Source organism: Microcebus murinus, chromosome 13, assembly GCF_040939455.1.
Source record: "Microcebus murinus isolate Inina chromosome 13, M.murinus_Inina_mat1.0, whole genome shotgun sequence".
In the NCBI taxonomy this organism is placed as follows: domain Eukaryota; kingdom Metazoa; phylum Chordata; class Mammalia; order Primates; family Cheirogaleidae; genus Microcebus; species Microcebus murinus.
This window is the reverse complement of record NC_134116.1, coordinates 64,734,939-64,754,654: the sequence shown is the minus strand read 5'-3', so window position 1 is coordinate 64,754,654 and position 19,716 is coordinate 64,734,939. Positions and strand designations below refer to the sequence as shown.

The 19,716-nt window shown below is 34.5% G+C and overlaps 1 protein-coding gene across 2 annotated transcripts in view; it reads left to right on the top strand.

The window, feature by feature from the left end:
* RB1 (RB transcriptional corepressor 1) overlaps positions 1 to 19,716 on the top strand; it is a 128,062-nt gene that overhangs the window by 101,635 nt on the left and 6,711 nt on the right. For both annotated transcript variants that reach the window (XM_076009459.1, XM_076009461.1), the window contains exons 18-24: positions 4,551 to 4,669; positions 8,170 to 8,315; positions 10,452 to 10,597; positions 14,887 to 14,991; positions 16,410 to 16,523; positions 16,620 to 16,783; positions 18,773 to 18,803. In XM_076009459.1, the coding sequence (XP_075865574.1) occupies positions 4,551 to 4,669; positions 8,170 to 8,315; positions 10,452 to 10,597; positions 14,887 to 14,991; positions 16,410 to 16,523; positions 16,620 to 16,783; positions 18,773 to 18,803 (825 nt within the window). The remainder of the gene's footprint in view (positions 1 to 4,550; positions 4,670 to 8,169; positions 8,316 to 10,451; positions 10,598 to 14,886; positions 14,992 to 16,409; positions 16,524 to 16,619; positions 16,784 to 18,772; positions 18,804 to 19,716) is intronic.

Sequence of the window (19,716 nt, the reverse complement as noted above, 5' to 3'; positions counted from 1 at the left end):
ATGTGGCTCCAGAGTTTTTCCTCCTGTCCACTACACTATACTTCTTTCCATTATCATGACATACTCATCATCATAAACCTGTAACTGTATATCTGTGTGGCCATTTGGTACGGGGGAATGGAGTGATAAAAGTGATACTTGAGTGAAATATAAAGACTATTGGTGAAAAAATGCCCTTTAATCCTTGAAGGAGGAATTTACTTTAGCATAATCCTATTGGGCTAATCTGAAGCATGAACCAGGTCTTTACCCATATCTGAAAAGTAATAAGTAAAATGCCTAATTAGTAGTATACTTAAATCCTATCTCCTAAAATGTCTTTGAGAGAAAAATGGTAGTAGGCCACTCCTGCTGATATGTGAGTTTATACCTGTACTATTGAGTTAAATAAAGATATTCAGTTCATCAATGGCTAGAAAATGTAAAACATTGCATATAGCAATATATGTGTTAGCTGGAATGAATTCATAGGAAATGATTATTCCCTAATGAATGTAGCAAAGAATGACTTGACAGTCAAAATTATATTATGGGAATTGTATAGCCTCCTACTTTTTCCAAATTATGTATGCCACTTTCTCTTCTGATGTCTCCACTGGAGACATGCCTACCACTACCTCCACTTTTGAGAATTATTTCTGTAGTGAGTCACTATTATAGAGAGCAGCCCATATTCTGTTGTCTCCTGGAGATTAAAAAGTGTTGAAAACTATCAAGCTTTTGCAGTGATGCATGTAATGACTATATGATTTCATCTCTTTTTTTATTCAGAACTTATCAAGTATCTACTTGACATCCAGAGAGGAAAAAATAAATTTAAAGAGACAGGGTTTTTTTCTCCTGAAAGTTCTGAGTTGAGAACAAATCTTTAACACATTTATATATACCTCCAAGAGATCCAAGTAAAATAATCAAACCAAATCACTGAGAGAAAAGAGTTGAATATTCAAGTGGCTACAATGTACACACTTGCCATTTAATCCTGCAAAATGGGTGCTGTTATTCCTGTTTTTCAGGTAATGAAACTGAGGTTCAGAGAACAAGACTTCTCATTACTAGTAAACTAGTAAGGTTTAGAGAATAGAAGTTGAGCTTACATCTCTCTAATTCTAGAACCTATGCTCTTACTGCTAATGGCTTTTTCTTTCTTTCCCCCCACCCCCCAATTCTTTATTCTTTTTTTGTTGAGATGAGTTGACAACAGGATGAATAAGAAAAAATAGTGTTTAGTAATGTATTACTTAGGCATGAGTAGAACTTCCTATTAAAAAGGATCGTTGAGTAATCTGCTATTTCTTTTTCTTTCTTTTTAAATTTCTCCCCCTACATAATTTCTGTGTCTACTGAGTTGCTTTCTTATTTGTCTTGTTTTGGCACTTTTATATTAGAGATTTTCCTGAAATATCTGATTGCCTTTCATATATAAGAGCAAATCACTAAAAACTAGTTAGAAGCTTTGAGCACCTGAGTGGGGTTTGTGAACTTAATTGTATAGTTATTTGATAGGATGATTCCTCAAGAAACCCCCACTTAATATCTTTCTCTTAGACTTAACATATTACTCAGCTCTGACTCTTCTGATTTCATGCCAGGATATGAATGATCATAGTTGCAACGGTTCTAGGGTCTGAAGACAGGAGGTAGTCTGGTATATTCAACATTCATTATATAACCTTTTCCTTAATCTGGTTGTTTTTAGTATGGTAACTTTTTCCTTGATTCTGTCTAGAGTCCCCCAGTACAGAGAATTCTGTCTTATACTCTCTGAATAATAAACCTTCATTTTTTTTCCATCAGTAAAGAGAGGTGAAAAGGAGGGGAAGATCTAGAAGTCTGTCTTATTCCTACATGGACTTCAACCAGTCCTTCTGTTGTTAACCCCCTTTATATCCACTGCCTGAGGTACCTGCCATCACCACTTCCAGACCCTTTTAGTGGGTTAAGATTTCATGTGGTTTGCCTGTGGCTTTCCTTACTGCTGGATTTCAATTTAGCTTTTGTTCATCTACTGAGTAGGTTACCACTAGTCCATCCTTTTTCAGCTTTCAAAATTTTGTATCTGAAAAGTTTATGTCTTCTAAAATAAGTTCATTTATTGCCATTTTAGTGGGGTTTTAGGAGAGAGAGTTAATATGTTCATTAAATTCCCCATCTTTAACCAGTATTGTTTATCTTTTAAAGATTTAGTTTAACTTAGTTTATTGTGGTTTCAGTTATATAAAAATTTTCAGTTTATATGTATTATGATCTGTTCATCTTTTTCTTTATAACTTCTGAGTTTTGTTCAAACCTACAAAGTCCTTCCTTAACATTATGTTATAAAGATATTCTCTTATGTTTACTTCTAATAGTTTTTTACATTTGTTTTTTAATATAATTAATTGGTTTTGTGTGCATTGTGAAGGTGTAATGATACAACTTTTTTCAAATTGCTAGTTGATTTTTCAAATATTCTTTATTATATAGACTATTTATATTTTTAAAGAATCTTATATTCTATAGTGTTTTATATTTTCACTTACTGATATGCTACTTCCATTTTTGATATAAACTTGTCTGATTTTTTTGGTCTTTTTTCTTAAATACTTAGAGTAATATACTTATGGCACCCTTTTTTATAGACTGCTGTATTTACTTGCAGTCACCTCTAGAAAATTACAGTTTTTGAATGTTTTTAATAGTTTTTACTGATAGTCTTACCTTTTTGTAAATTATATTTTTAAAATTACACTTTTAAACTTTTTGCTTGGATATAGAAATGTAATTATTTTTTCATATTGATTTCATAATGGCATTCTTGCTAATATCTCTCATTTTAATAATTTCTCTGTTAATTCTTTTTGAGTTTCCCATATTGACAGTCACATTATCTGTGGATGTGACTTTTTGTTATTTCTTTTTTTCCAATCCTTTCATCTTTTATTTCTTCTTCTTTGTCTTATTGAGTTGGCTGGGACCTCAAGTACAATGCTAAATAGAAAGCATGATAATGGTCATTCTTTTCTTGTATTTGATTTTTCAAGGGGAATGCCTTTCAAATGTTTCACCATTACATATATTGTTTGCTGTAGGTTTTTTGTTTATTTGTAGATGCCGTTTATCAAATTATAAAGTAACTTTCTGCTTCTGGTTACTGAGAGTTTCTTTTTTTGAAATAATGAATAGGTTTTAAAATGAGAATCTTTTTACATTGATTTTGATAAGATTTTTCACCTTAGTGAGGTGAATTTTATTACAGATTTTCCAAGATTGAACCAACCTTGCAACCTGGATAAACTCAACTTGGTAATGACAGTATTTTTTTTTAGCATTGCTTATTTGGATTGCTAATACAGTTGTGTCTCTTGGTATACAAAGTGGGTTGGTTCCAGGAACCCTCATGGATACCAAAATCTGCACATACTCTAGTGCCTTACTCAACCCTGTAGAACCCGCATATACAAAAAGTCAGCCTTCCGTATAGGTGGATTTCACATCCTGTGGATACTGTATTTTTGATCTACATTTAGTTGAAAAAAATCCAAACATAAGAAGTGGGCAGTTGAAACCCATGTTGTTCAAGGGCCACGTGTTTAAGATTTTTGTATCTGTGTTCATGAGTGAAAATAGGCTATAAGTTACCTTTTTGTAATGTTTTTGAACAGGTTTTAGTATCAATATTGTACTAGCTTTATAGAATGAGATAAAAAATGTTTCTACTTTTTCCATTCTTTGAAGAGTTTGAGCAAAAGTGGAATTATCTCTCTCTTGAATGTTTGATAGAATTCATGGGTAAAACTACATGAGCTTATTGTTTTCTTTGTGGCAAGATTTTTAATTACTGATTCAAATTCTTTAATAATTGTGAGACTATGTAAGTTATTTTATTTTATTTTTATTGAGTTTTGGTAATTTATACCTTTTTTTGGAATTTTCTACTAGTTCTAAGTTTTCTAATTTATTGATAAAAATTTTTCATAACTCTTCCCTATTAAGTTTCTAATCTTTGTGATTATGTCCCACTTCTCATCCTGATGTTGCTTGTCCCTTCTCTTTTTTCTTGATCACTCTGATTAGAGGTTTGTTTTATTTTATTAGTTCTTTCTGAGAACCAGTTGTTTAGCTTTGTTGATCAAATGTTACGTTTGTTTTCATTTTCATTAAATTCTGCTTATACCTGTATTTCCTTTAAGCCTTCTTTGGGTCTTTTTGTTTTTTCCCCTAACTTCTAACTTCTTTTCTAATATAAGCATTTAAAGTTATACGTTTTACTATTCCTTTATTGAGTGTAGCACAAAAATTGGCAGTTCACCACAGCACTTGCCTGGCTCGTGGACATCGCTGCCGCGTTGTCTGTGACCAGCCTCGTGGGCCACGGTCCTCCCTCTCAGGCAGGTGGCAGCAGCGGGAATTTCAAATGGAGGAAGGGATTTCATTCTGTTTTACAAATTGCCACTGTAAATTTTGCCTAAAATACATAGTGCTTGCCATGTCAAACAATATGATTTTGTTATGTATATAGGAAAATCATAGTTACTAATGTTGTTTTAATCTCATCTTGTTTCAAATAGGATTCACCTTTATTTGATCTTATTAAACAGTCAAAGGATCGAGAAGGACCAGCTGATCACCTTGAATCTGCTTGTCCTCTTAATCTTCCTCTCCAGAATAATCACACTGCAGCAGACATGTAAGTATAAAATATGCTATCCATTCAAACTGCAAATAGATTTTGAACATCAGTGTAATGCAAGATACTATATAGAAACTGTAGTGAATAGAATTTCGAATAATATTTTGTTTCTGCTTTTAAGAATTAGGGGCCAGTTGCAGTGGTTCATTCCTATAATCCCAGCACTTTGGGAGGCCAAAGAGGGAGGATCACTTGGGGTCAGGAGTTTGAGACTAGCCTGGGCAAAAGAGTAAGACCCTGCCTTTAGAAAAAAAATTAAAAGACAAAGTTACCCAATGTGTTGGCATGCGCCTATAGTCCTAGCTACTCGGAAGGCTTGGGCAAAAGGTTCATTGGAGCCTGGGAGTTCAAGGTTGTAGTGAGCTATGATCGTGCTATTGCACTCCAGCCTGAGCAACAGAACAAGACCCTGTCTCAAAAAGAAAAAGAGTTTTGAATATGAGATACATGACTCAAATAAGGAGTACATATAAAGCAGTAAAAAGTGCTACTGAATCACCTAGGATTGGTGTCATGAGAACAGTTTTCAGGGCAGGAATAGGTTAAGGTTGAATAGGATTTCAGCCTGGAAACTGGAGAGAAGAGAGGAGACAGAAATGTGTTCCAAGAGCCAGAGATGACGTGAACTCAAAAGCGTAACAACCAGGGAAGCAGGAAACATTTTTTACAGAGTGCAGACCAGCCCATTTGGAATGAAGCATAGGGTAAGTGTAGGAAGTAGTATGGGATATGGACTGACATTATTGATTAGTGCATGATAATGACGATGATGGGAAAAGAAAGCAACAGCTAATGTTTATTGAGGGCTCACTATGTGCTAGGCAATTGCTTAAGTACTTCAGATTTATTTTTTCATTTAATCTCCATAACAGCCCTATAAGGTATTAGATGCTGTTGTCAGCCTCAGTTATCTATAAAATAGGAATTAGAGAAATGAAGTAACTTGCCTAAGGTCAACAGAAATCAAACCCAACCTATCTGATCCCAAAGACCGTGCTCTTAATCACTCGCTACACTGCGTTTCACAGAAATGTGCTTATGTTATGTTTCTGTTTAATTCTGTGTAGGAATCGATATTGCAGTGTTCTGTGATTAATGCAGGGATCATTTTCCAGATATGTCATTTCCATGCTAACTTGTACTCAAATTATTTCTAGAATATAGAGACTCTGCCTTCATGTATAAATTTGCTTGCTAGCTAATACTTTTATATAAACAAGTCTAGCCTTTTGTTTTAATTCAATAAGTAGCCATCTGTTAAGTGCCAGCAAGTATTCTAGGCATTGGGAATACAGAAATGAGATGGTCTAGGTCATTTCCCTCATAGAGCTTATATTCTGGAGGAAGAAAACAGACAGCAAATAAGTAAATGAATATGCAGGATGATTTAGAATGTAAGTACTATAAAGGAAATCAATAGATTGATGTAAAAGAGAAAAACTGAAAGGGTGATAGAATGTTTAGAGATGCTTTCCTTCCTCTGATGAAGTGATGTTTTGATCTGGCACCTCAAGGACTAGCTTGATGCTGGCCAGGCACAAATCTGTATGTTGTGTATTTCAGGCAGAACAATTAAGTGCAGTGGTCCTAGGGAAGATCAGACTTAGCTGGTTTGAGGAACAAAAAGAAATCCCAGTGTGACTGGGGTATAATGAGCAAGTGAAGAATGGTACAAGATGGGATTGAAGAGTCAAACTGGGGCTAAATCCTGTAGGTTCCCATATGCCATAGTAAGGAGTTTGGATTTTATAAAGGAAGTAGGAAAGCATTTAAGCAGAGATGTGCAGCTTGCTATAATTTGCATTTTTAAAGGACCACTCTCTGGCTGCTATTTCAAGTACAGGTGGGTTTAGGGGAGAGAAGGGAACAGGGCAGGGATAGAAAGTGAAGAGACAAGTTTGGAGCCTAAATTTCAGTGGTTCAAGTGAAGGATGTATATGACATTAGAGGTAGAAATGGAAAGATCTGGGATATATGTAGAGATAAATTTAATAGGTTTTACATTGGATTTGAGGAATTGGGAAAATGAAGAAATTAAAAATAACTCCTAGATTTTTTTTTTTTTTTTACCTAAGATGCTAGATGTAATGTGGAGCAATTTTTTGAGATGGGAAAAACTGGGGGAACACAGAGCTCTGCTTTGGCCATATTACCTTTGAGATTCAAGTGGTGATATCCAATATGTAATTGGATATTTACACTTAAAAGTCAAAAGACTAGGCCGGGCGCTGTGGCTCACGCCTGTAATCCTAGCTCTTGGGAGGCCGAGGCGGGCGGATTGCTCAAGGTCAGGAGTTCAAAACCAGCCTGAGCAAGAGCGAGACCCCGTCTCTACTATAAATAGAAAGAAATTAATTGGCCAACTGATATATATATAAAAAATTAGCCGGGCATGGTGGCGCATGCCTGTAGTCCCAGCTACCCGGGAGGCTGAGGCAGAAGGATCACTCGAGCCCAGGAGTTTGAGGTTGCTGTGAGCTAGGCTGACGCCACGGCACTCACTCTAGCCTGGGCAACAAGCGAGACTCTGTCTCAAAAAAAAAAAAAAAAAAAAAAACAAAAACAAAAAAATGTCAAAAGACTAACTTTTGTCCAAGTTAAGTCAGTCTACTATGTTGTTAGTTAGTGAACGGAAGGGAAATCCAAGGTGGATAGTAGACCAGACACTGGTCTTTCTAAAATCATTGTGTTGGTGAGTTCCTTTTCCTAGTGTACTATTTAATATACTATGTGTACTAGAAACATCTATAGTAAGGTACAAATCGTACTTATTGTTCTCTTTGTTCTTAAGGTTTATGTCTTTTAAAATAAATTTATTTACTGCCAGCTACTAAAACAAAAGGAGAAAGTAGTCCTGGATTATTCTGTTAAATAGAGAGAGGGCAGCACAAAACAATAGAATTGCCAGGAATTGAGAGATAATATTTACTAATATCTCTGCCTTGATTTATGCCTGACATATTTAGTATACAGGTATAAATCTGTCTTAATAATGTTATTTGACATATTAATTCATAGAATTCTATACTATATAATTTAGGCGTGTGTACGTGTGTATCTGTGTGTGTAATTTATATCTTATATGTGAACCATAGTTACCAATAAAAAAAATTTTAGAAGGAGAATCAGAGAAATATGACCACATTTGGTATCAAAAATTATTTTAAAAGCTAGAGTTATCTTATGGTCTCAGTGTCACTATAATTATTAAAATTGAACATTATACAACTATTTTTTTCCAATAAGGCAGTAATCCCCAGGGAAAGCCATTTATTAAAATAGATATGATGATAACAAACATAGTTTTCATATTAATCTGTCTTTCCCAGCTTGCATTTAAATAGCCTACTCAGGGAATTTGGTATAGATAACAGATTAAATAGACAAGATGTATCTAGGCCTATGTGTACAACATTGAGGGGTGTGTGTGCATGTGCACGTGTGCATGTGATTCTAAGCAAACTTCAAATGAAGACTTTTCCTTTGAATATATCCAGGTATCTTTCTCCTGTAAGATCCCCAAAGAAAAAAGGTTCAACTACACGTGTAAATTCAACTGCAAATGCAGAGACACAAGCAACCTCAGCCTTCCAGACCCAGAAGCCTTTGAAATCTACCTCCCTTTCACTCTTTTACAAAAAAGGTTAGTAGATGATTATTTTCAAGAGCATGGACTCTGAAACCAGGCTGACTAGGTTCAAATCATGGCTTTTCTACTTACTAGGTGTTACCTTGGGCAAGTCACTTAATATCTCTATGCCTCAGTTTCCTTATCTTTAAAATGGTGGCCAGGCACGGTGGCTAACGCCTGTAATCCTAGCACTCTGGGAGGCCAAGGCGGTGGATTGCTCGAGGTCAGGAGTTCGAAGCCAGCCTGAGCAAGAGCAACACCCTGTCTCTACTATAAATAGAAAGAAATTAATTGGCCAACTAATATATATAGAAAAAATTAGCTGGGCATGGTGGCGCATGCCTGTAGTCCCAGCAACTGAGGAGGCTGAGGCAGCAGGATTGCTTGAGCCCAGGAGTTTGAGGTTGCTGTGAGCTAGGCTGATGCCATGGCACTCACTCTAGCCTGGGCAGCAAAGCGAGACTCTGTCTCAAAAAAAAAAAAAAAAATAAATAAATAAAATGGAAATGCTAATAATGATAATCTACCTTATAATAATCTACATTTGAGATGATTAAATGAATTAATACTTATAAAATTCTTCCAACAGTGAACATAGTAAATACTCAGAAAATGTTAGGTGTTATTATTGCTGCTGCTGTAGTTGTTATGCCTTAAAAGTAATGTTTGGAAATACTCCTAACAGTACTTCTGCTGTTCAGATGCGTGTGTTACAGTTGAGATCATACAATGTACTATTGCCTAGTGCAGACATATTTCCTGGATATTTTCAGGACATTTATGAAAGCCAGCAACCAGGTTGGATAGCATTCTCTGATTGTGTGTATATGTGGGCGGGTGAGGGAGTCGATTTGAGTGTCTGTGCATGTGTATATACTCATAAGTGCACACCCACATGGAGCTCTTCAAGGAGAGTAAAAGCCCTGATTCTCCTGTGGTAAATCATTGTCCTGATTTTATTCAGTTCAGAATCATATTGAGCTTTACAGGTATATTGTAAGACCAGAGCAGTGGTTTTCAAAGTGTGGTCCCCAACCAGCAGAATCTACATCACATATAAAGTTGTAGAAATGAGGATTTTAGGACTCTACCCTAGACCTGCTCAATCAAAAACTCTAAGGCCGGGCGAGGTGGCTCACGCCTGTAATCCTAGCACTCTGTGAGGCCGAGGTGGGCGAATTGCTCAAGGTCAGGAGTTCAAAACCAGCCTGAGCAATAGCAACACCCTGTCTCTACTAAAAATAGAAAGAAATTAACAAAAAAAAAAAAAAAGAAATTAATTGGCCAACTAAAAATATATAGAAAAAATTAACCAGGCATGGTGGCACATAGCTGTAGTCCCAGCTACTTGGGAGGCTGAGGCAGAAGGATTGCTTGAGCCCAGGAGTTTGAGGTTGCCGTGACCTAGGCTGACGCCATGGCACTCTAGCCTGGGCAACAGAGTGAGACCCTGTCTCAAAAAAAAAGAAGAGAAGAGAGGAGAGGAGGGGAGGGGAGGGGAGACAAAATCCTTGTTTTAACAACCCTCCAGGCAAGTCTATGTATGCTAAAGTGTAAGAACCAGTAGATAAATTATTAGCTTTAAAATTTTCTAATTACCTTATGTCAGTCTTTGAAAGGTACATCTAAAAGGTCTTTATATTTAGAGGGAAGAAAATTCAGGGTTTTTTTTTTTTTTTTGAGACAGAGTCTCACTCTGTTGCCTGGGCTAGAGTGCCATGGTGTCAGCCCAGCTCACAGTAACCTCAAACTCCTAGGCTCAAGCAATCCTTCTGCCTCAGCCTCCTGAGTAGCTGGGACTATAGGCATGCGCCACCATGCCCAGCTAATTTTTTTTCTGTATATTTTTAGTTGTCCAGCTAATTTCTTTCTATTTTTAGTAGAGGCAGGGTCTCGCTCTTGCTCAGACTGGTCTCAAACTCCTGACCTTGAGTGATCCTCATAACTATTCAGCAAGTATTATTGTGCCTTCTGTGTACCTAGCACTGTGGTAATACTAAGAATCATTTATTTATAAAGAAATTGTGGTAAAAGTGAGGTTACTGTTAAAATTCTGCTTAAGAGCATTATGGTTAGAGCAATTTAATGATTTGAAAGAATCTACTTGTAATTCAAAATGAACATGACTAATTCCCCTTATCCCCACAGTGTACCGGCTAGCATATCTCCGACTAAATACCCTATGTGCACGCCTTCTGTCTGACCACCCAGAACTAGAACACATCATCTGGACCCTTTTCCAGCACACGCTGCAAAATGAGTATGAACTCATGAGAGACAGGCATTTGGACCAGGTAAGAAAATCAAGCACTTCACCTACTCTCCTCCCTACTTATTTGTCAACTATGTGCTGCTTTCTAAAGAAAGATTAGATTCAGATGAGAAGCTAGATTAAATTGATTATATTTAATATAAATTCACCATTCATATTTTTAATATAATTCTTACAAATCAGAGATTTAGAGTTTGTAAGAGTATATTTCAGTAACTATGATAACTATTCAATGACACAAAAGATCTTATCTATAAAAAAATCACTAAAGAATCTGTTTATCAGGTTTTTTTCTGTGTGAGCTAGTTTTCATTTTAGTGTGGAAAAACAGGAGACTTAAGAATCAGTTTATTTAAAACAGTACCTATTGAATGAATGAATGAATGGAGTTAGTTTACAAATAGAGAATAATCTTTCATATGCTTTTTGTTTGTAAAATGGGGTAAGAACAACATTTTTTGGTAACAGTTTTATTGATATAATTCACATGCCATACAAATCACCTATTTAAAGTATACAGTTCAGTGGTTTTTAGCATATTCACAGTTTTGCAACTATCACCACAATCAATTTTAGAACATGCTTATCACACTAAAAGGATACCCCATGCTCTTTAGCAGTCACCGCCCCCCCATTCCCACACCCTGTCACCCCTAGGCAACACTAATCTACTTTCTGTCTCTGTAGATTTTCCTGTTCTAGACATTTCATATAAATGGAATCAAATAATATATGATCTTTTATGTCTGACTTTTATTTAGCATAATGTTTTCAGGGTTCATTTGTATTGTAGCTTGCATCAGTACTTTATTCTTTATTATTGCCAGATAATATTCCATTGTATGGATTTATACTGTATTATGCTTATCAATTCATCAATTGATGGACATTTGAATTGTTTCCACTTCTTGGCTATTATGAATAATGTCTCCATGAACATATATGTACAAGTTTTTATGTGGACATATGTTTTCATTTCTCCTGTGTACATATCTAGGAGTAGAATTGCTGGGTCATATGATAACTCTGTATTAACCATGTGGAGAATGGCCAGATTATTTCCCAAAATAGTTACACCATTTTACATTCCTGCCAATAGTGTATGAGGTTCTAATTTCTTTACATCCTCACCAACTTTTTAATCTGTCTTTTTTATTATAGCCATCCTAGTGGTTATTAAGTGGTATCTCACTGTGGTTTAAATTTGCATTTCCCTACTGGCTGATGAGTTGAGCATCTTTTCTTGTGTTTATTGCTTATTTATATATCTTCTTTGAGAAGTGTCTATTCAGATCCTTTGCCCATTTTTAATTGGATTATTTGTCGTCTTATTGAATTGTAAGGGTTCTTTATATAGTCTACATGCAAATCCAGTATCATATATATGATTTGCAAATATTTTCTCCCATTCTGTTTCACTTTGTTGATAGTGTCCTGAGCACAAGTTTTTAATTTTGATGATGTTTATTTTTTTTTCTTTTGTTACTGGTGCTTCGGTGTCATATCTAAAACACCATGGCCAATTTAAAGTCATTAAAATTTATCCCTGTTCTCCAAGAGTTTTCTATTATTAGCTTTTACATTTAGGTTTTGTTCTATTTTGAGCTAATTTTTGTATATAGTGTGAGGTAGGGGTCCAACTTTATTCTTTTATATGTGGATAACTGGTTGTTCTGGCACCATTTCTTAAAAAGTCTATTATTTCGTCATTGAAAGTTATCAAAAAAGTAATTGACTATAAATGTCTAAATGCTAATTTCTAGACTCTCAATTCTATTCCATTGATCTATGTAGCTATTCTTATGCCAGGACCACACTGTCTTTATTACAATAGCTTTGTAGTATGTTTTGAAATAGGGAAGTATACATGCTTCCTTTGTTCATTTTCAAGATTTGGTTTGACTATTCTGAAACTTGCATTTCCATATGAATTTTAGGATTGGCTTGTCAGTTTCTGCAAACAAGCCAGCTGAGATTTTGATAGAGATTTCATTGAATGGTAGGTCAAGGGAGAATTGTCATCTTAGCAACATTGTCATCCAGTTCATGAACATCTGATGTCTTGCCATTCATTTAGATCTTCTCTAATTTCTTTCAATAATGTTTTATAGTTTTCAGAGTACAAGTCTTAACGCTTGTTTTGTTCAGTTTATTCCCAAGTAGTTTACTCTTTTTAACACCATTATAAATGGATTTATTTTCCTAATTTCATTCTTGGATCATTTCATTTCAAGTATGTAGAAATACAGTTGACTTTTGTATATTGGTCTGGTATCCTGCAACTTTGCTGAACATGTTTATTAGTTTTAAATTTTTTTTAGTGGATTCCTTAAGATTTTCTATATATAAAATCATGTCATCTGCTGGTAGAGATAGTGTCACTTCTTTCTTTCCAATCTGAATGACTTTTATTTCATTTTCTTGCTGAATTGCCCTGACTAGAACCTCCAGTACAATGTTGAATGGAAGTGGCCTGAGGCGATCTCTTTGTCCTTGTCCCTGATATTGGAGGAAAGCATTCAGTCTTTTCAACAGTAAATATGTTGGCTGTATGTTTTTTGTATGTGCCCTTTATCAGGTTAAGGAAGTTTCTTTTTATTCCTAGTTTCTTTGGTGCTAGTTTCTTGGGTTCCTAGTTTCTTCTTTATCATGAAGGATGTTGGATATTGTCAAATGCTTTTTTCTGTATCTACTGAGATGATCATGTGGGGCCCCTTTCTCTTATTGTATTGATATTGTTTGTTACATTAATTGATTTTCATATGTTAAACCAATCTTATGTTTCTGGAATGGATTCCACTTGGTTACAATGTATAATCCTTTTGATATGTTCCTGCATTCAGCTTCCTATTATTTTGTTAAGGATTTTTGCATCTATTATCATAAGAGATATTTATAGTCTTATGTCTTTCTCTGGTTTTGGTATCAGAGAAATAATAGCCTCATAGAATTAGTTGGGAACTCTTCTAATTTCAGAAGAGTTTGTGAAGAATTGGTATTGAGTCATCTTTAAGTATTTGGTAGAATTTACCAGTAAAGCCATCTGGGCCTGGGCTTTTGTTCATGAATAGTTTTTGATTACTAATTTAAGCTCAGATTTTCTATTTCTTCTTCAGTCAGTTTTGGTGGTTTGTGTCATTCTAGGAATTTTTCCATTTCATCTTAATTATCTATTTTATTGGTATACAACCATTCATAATATTCCCTTATAATCTTTTTATTTCTGTCAGGTCAGTAGTAGTAATGTTCCCAATAAAAATGATATTTAAGGAAAATATGGATTATTGCATAACAAATATGTATATTTTACAAGAGCATGTCGATATAAATTCTAGTGTGTTGCATTTTTAAAATAGGCACTTATCGCCTTATGATTCTACTGCTTTTCTACAACATAGAGAGACAGTAATGCTAAGGATTTCTAATGAGATTAGGTATCTAGAATCAAGAAGAATTTTATGAGAAGTGCCTTAAGTAAAATATTGAAGTGGAGAAAAATGTGAATTGGCAAAGAGAATACTGAATGGCATTCTAAATGGAAGGAACAGTAGGTTTAGGGTTGGTAGGTTCCTGAGCAAGGGATGATGAATTGATATTCTTGGAATAGTAGATAAGAAAAAGAATGTTGTAGAAGCAATGAGTACTTAAATTAGGCAATAAAGGTCATACAAATTAAGAAAGTCTGATATTTATTTTAAAGCCACAGGGAATCATTTTCATGTCTCATTTTTACATTTAAAATGTCTTTTTATTGAAATATAATATGCATATACAAAAATTCATGTATCATAAGGGTACATCCTAATGAAAATTCATCAGCTGAACTCACCTGTATAACCAGCTTCAGATCAAGAAACATAACATGTCAACAACACAGAAGAGGTTCTCTTGTCCCTTTCCAGTCACAACACCCTCCTTACTGCCACCACCAAATGTGTTCAATATTATTTTATCTGATAGTTTAAAACTCTTTTACACCTGGCTTTTTTTTTTAAGCGCTAGTTGTGCAAAATTAACTGATTCTAGTTTCTACTTTTCTCTTCTGGGAAACACTTAAGGGACAGGAATCAGAGTTAGGGTAATTTACAAACCTGAATAAATTGAGTGTTGGCTATTTGCATTTTATTCTTTAAACACAATTTGGGTTAAACACTTCACATAAACTTTCAAACCGAGCTCAGGATGGAAAGAAATAACTCTGTAAGAAAATAAATTTCCATTTTTTGAGGCTAAAAGAAAGATAATAGTGCTTTTTAAAAGAAAACCATATAATAAAATTCTGACTATTTTTACATCACATTTATTTACTAGATTATGATGTGTTCCATGTATGGCATATGCAAAGTAAAGAATATAGACCTTAAATTCAAAATCATTGTAACAGCATATAAGGATCTTCCTCATGCTGTTCAGGAGGTAGGTGATGTTCCATGGTAAGATTTTTTTTTGATAAATCCGTATCTATAATATCAATAATTTCAGTCTCTAATTAGATCATATATTCTGACTTATAATGTAAATTCAAAAATCAAATTTTTACTTTTATATTATTGTTAATTCTTTGTAACTCAAATGGAATTAGAAAGCTAAGGCAAATTATGAAATTATCCATATTCATAGTTTTTTATAAAGCAAATAACTAATACTATATTCCTACAGTAGTAAACAGGATATTTGTAATAAACTTGACATGAGTCATAGGACATTAGATGTTCTTTTAAGGAATTTTTCTTACTTTATAGGAAAAGCCAGTGTAAATGCAGCTTTACAAAGAAATGGTAAAAATTTTCAGAGTAGACACATTTTGTGTTTACTGTTTACCTTGCCTTTAGAAAAACAGGGCCAGGTGTGGTGGCTCACAACTGTAATCCTAGCACTTTGGGAGGCTGAGGCAGGATTGCTTGAGCCCAGGAGTTCAAGACCAGCCTGGGCAAAATAGTGAGACCCCATCTCTACAAAAAAAGAAAAATTAGCCGGTTGTGGTGGTATGCACCTGCAGTCCCAGCTGAGGTGGGAGGATCGCTTAAGCCTGGGAATTTGAGGTTGCAGTGAGCTAGGATGACACTCCTACAACTCTAGCCTGGGCAACAGAATGAGACATTGTCTCCAAAAAAACAAGAATTAAAACTTTAAAGAAACAGCACTAGTAAAATACATTTGGTGTGACAGACATATCATACTCTTCTGTGTTAGGTAAGTTGTGGGTTACTTTTCCAGTTTATCATTGGTGTTTTCAAAGTAATAAAAACCAAGTTTTTTTGTATGTTTGAAGTTATTTTCTAAATTCAGTCATTTTATTTAATAATTGTGTATATCAGAGGCATCCTATAAAACCCCTGTGCTTTTACCTTAAAATTTGAGTAAAATCTACTTTTTGAGTAAATAAAAAAAAATAGTGCCTTTACTAAGTGTCTACTTCTTGCAATAGAGTAACGCACACTTCTTGAATCCTTGCAGACTGGAGAGATAAAGGGAGGTATGGGCCAGAGAATGTAGTCTAAATTTTGGTGGATAATATTGTTGGCTTTTGCTTTGCTCTGGTCCTTTGAGTTCCCTAGTGCTTTCCATCCTGCCAGCCTGGCCACTCCTCTCTCTCTGGATGGCCGGCTGTTCTATCTGCTGCTGCCTGGCTGCTTCCCTGGGTCATTCTGTGACAGTTCACTTCTGATAGAGTAGACATAATCCAACCCTAAGAAGGCTTTTTAGATTATTTTTTTCCTGTATAATATGTGCTTCTTAGTAGTTAAAACAGTATTACAAACTATTAGAAAAGTAAATCCAAAGAGAGAAATTCATAAATTCATTTAACAAGTATTTTTACGATTCTTCCTCAGACATTCAAACGTGTTTTGATCAGAGAAGAAGAGTATGATTCCATTATAGTATTCTATAACTCGGTCTTCATGCAGAGACTGAAAACAAATATTTTGCAGTATGCTTCCACCAGGGTATGTTGAAAATATCCTTTGATTGGGAAAATCTAATTATAAAGTAATGGATCCCAACAGAACATTAAATAATCTATATTTTTGTTTTTGCTCTAGCCCCCTACATTGTCACCAATACCTCACATTCCTCGAAGTCCTTACAAGTTTTCTAGTTCACCCTTACGGATTCCTGGGGGTAACATCTATATATCACCCCTAAAGAGTCCATATAAAATTTCAGAAGGTCTGCCAACGCCAACAAAAATGACTCCAAGATCAAGGTTTGTGTTTTCTCTGTAATAAAGTGTTTTCTCTGTAGTAAAGAATAAGAGGGGATTATTTGATATAAGCATAAAAATATAAAGCTTTCTTTGTTTAAAATGCATCTCTAATTTGCTTATTTATATTAAGTGACATAAGAATTTGGGTGAAAAGATAATATAATGGGATAGGTTTGCAAATTTAATGATCAGCTTTCCTGGCTGCTGGAATTTCTTCTTTTGTAAACAGTTTGAGAACCAGTTTGGTTATACATTTCAAAACGTTTTCATATTTTTGTAAGTAGCCAATCTGCCAAATAAAGTAAATTACTTAGGTTAAGAATTTTTATTCTGTAGTTTATTGGATGTTCTATAAACACTTTCTGTGGACCTTGTTCACTTTCCATTTTATAAAAGTGGAGATGACTTATTAAATGTAGGTGACTGCCAATTAAGTCTTTAGAGGTTCATTTTTAATCCTGCTGGTGGCCTCCTTATATTATGTTGGGCAGATTTCTATCTCTACTTCAGAAGGGTGCTGTGGATCAGGGAAATGAGTGTGAAGCTGTTTTAAATTTTCAGATGTAAGGTTCTGTGCATCCATAATCATTATATTATCTTCCACATTCAACCACAAGTGCTCTCTGGCTTTGAAGTACTTCAGTGGACTGATTATGTTACCATGGGCTCTTTGAAACTGACTTTATTTGTGTAAGTTGAAGGCATACTAGTTAGTATAGTTAATGTAGTCTTATCTCAGAAATTATCAGCCAACATAGTTGTACCTAATGGGTAAGAAAAATAAACAAGAAGGGGCTATATTAGCCTTTAGGAAAATATTTATATTATGTGTTTAATTATATAGGGAATGCAATTGTGATAAAAATTTCAAACTCTACAGAAAAATATGAAGTAAAAAATAATTGGTAATATGATACAAAAATGCTCTCCTGTGCCCTTATATATCATCCTTTATTTGGTGTTCTTATAGTTGGATATCTGTGTACTGATATCTGCCACTTAAATTTTAAACTGCTAAGATGCCACACCATGTCTATTTAAGTTAATTTACACAGTCCCACGCCACCATATGAAAATGTATACTTAGGTAGTTTTTTAATGATGATAATTAATCCATATGATGATGATGATGATGATGGCTATTTGCTGATCTTAATGAAATAAACTCTGTGATGATGTTAATGTTTTGGCAAAAACATCACATTCTGAAAATCTTGATAAATTTTTTTTTTTTTTTTTTTTTAGCTAACTACAGTGAAAATGAATAGATAAATTATTAATCTGGCATTAAGAGAGCATCTTAACACTCTATCTAGCATATTTAGGTACTCTGGTTAGTGAAATGTTATATATGGAATCATGGCCACTTATCAAGGAGTTGGAAGAAAATAAAATATATTAATATATATTAACTAGTTCCATGTGCATATTTTCAAATCTTTGTTATATCAGTATAATGCTATTCTTCAGCTCTGTTATCAAGAACATAAATTACTTGGTTCAAACAAAGACAAATAGACTAATAGAGATTTCTGATTGTAGGATATATGATAAATAGCCTTTATATCAATATAGATCCTAATAAGTATTCTGATTGTTACTTAATACTGTCGGTTTTGGCCAAATGTAAACTGAATTTTAAATGAAACTTTGTGAAAGAAATTTGATAACTTACCCATTGATTTATGAAGAACTAAAAATAGGAGTAAACTTAAAACTTTCTTTTACTCTCTTTAAATATAGTCAATGATAAAATATGTTTTTGGAAACCTACACTTCTTGCTTTAAATATCTAAGAGACTACATGAGTGTATTATTAAACTAGCACTGTTAGAATAAGCCCATAATGAACATAATTTGTCAGTGCTTCTAGTAGAGAAAAACTTTGATTTGGTATTCCTGGTAGTTCAGAATGATGTGTTTATGTCCATCTCTATACAGTTGTATATGTTTTTCACTACTAATTTGTATTTCATCTTAACTTGACAGAATCTTAGTATCAATTGGTGAATCATTTGGGGTAAGTATTTTCTTTCCATGAAATACAATGGCATGTACTATAATTATGAAAGAAATTAAAGATTTCTATAATTTTAATTTACAAATGCCATTATTTAAATACCTCATCCAGGCATATTACATAGAATTTAGAAGATAGAAATATTTCAGATTTATTTTCAAATCGGGTTTAATTTCAAATCACACTTAGAATTGATGAACATCAAAACTATTTTCTAAACATTCTTTTGAGATTATATATGTATATACATACATATATATGAGCTGTTTTTACTCATAATACTTTTGACACCAAATGGGTGGAGTTTTTTCTTATCCAGTCTATTCTCCAACTCTCTGCACACAATGGGTGTCCTACAATTCAATTCTGGAACTAATTACTTGGAATTAGCATCAGACTCCACAGATTCAAGGGCTCAGTCCTGCGAGACTACCCTCACTTCAGATGCCAGTCACCAGTGTCAGGTCCCCCCAGATTCACCACATTTAACATCCAACTTGGCTACAAAGTCAGGAGGTTCCCACAATGCCTCCCCTTTCAAGTTTGAGCTTTTGCTAGAATGGCTCCCAAAACTCTGAAAAATACCTTACTGTTATCAGTTTATTATAAAAGATACAAATGAACAACTAGATGAAGAGGTGCATAGGGCAAGGTTCAGTAGATTCCCTAGCATGGGAGTTTTCTGTCCCTATGGAGTTGGAGTGTGCCACCCTCCCAAGACTTGGACATGTTTGCCAATTCCAAAGGTCTCCCAACCCTGGGGTTGAGGGTTTTTTATGGTGGTTTTATTGTGCAGGCATATTTGATTAACTCAGTCTCCAGCCGACTCCCCTCCCTGGAGGTTATGGGTGGGGCTGAAAGTTCTAAGCTTCCAATCAAGGCTTGGTCTTTCTGGTGACCACCTCCTATCCTG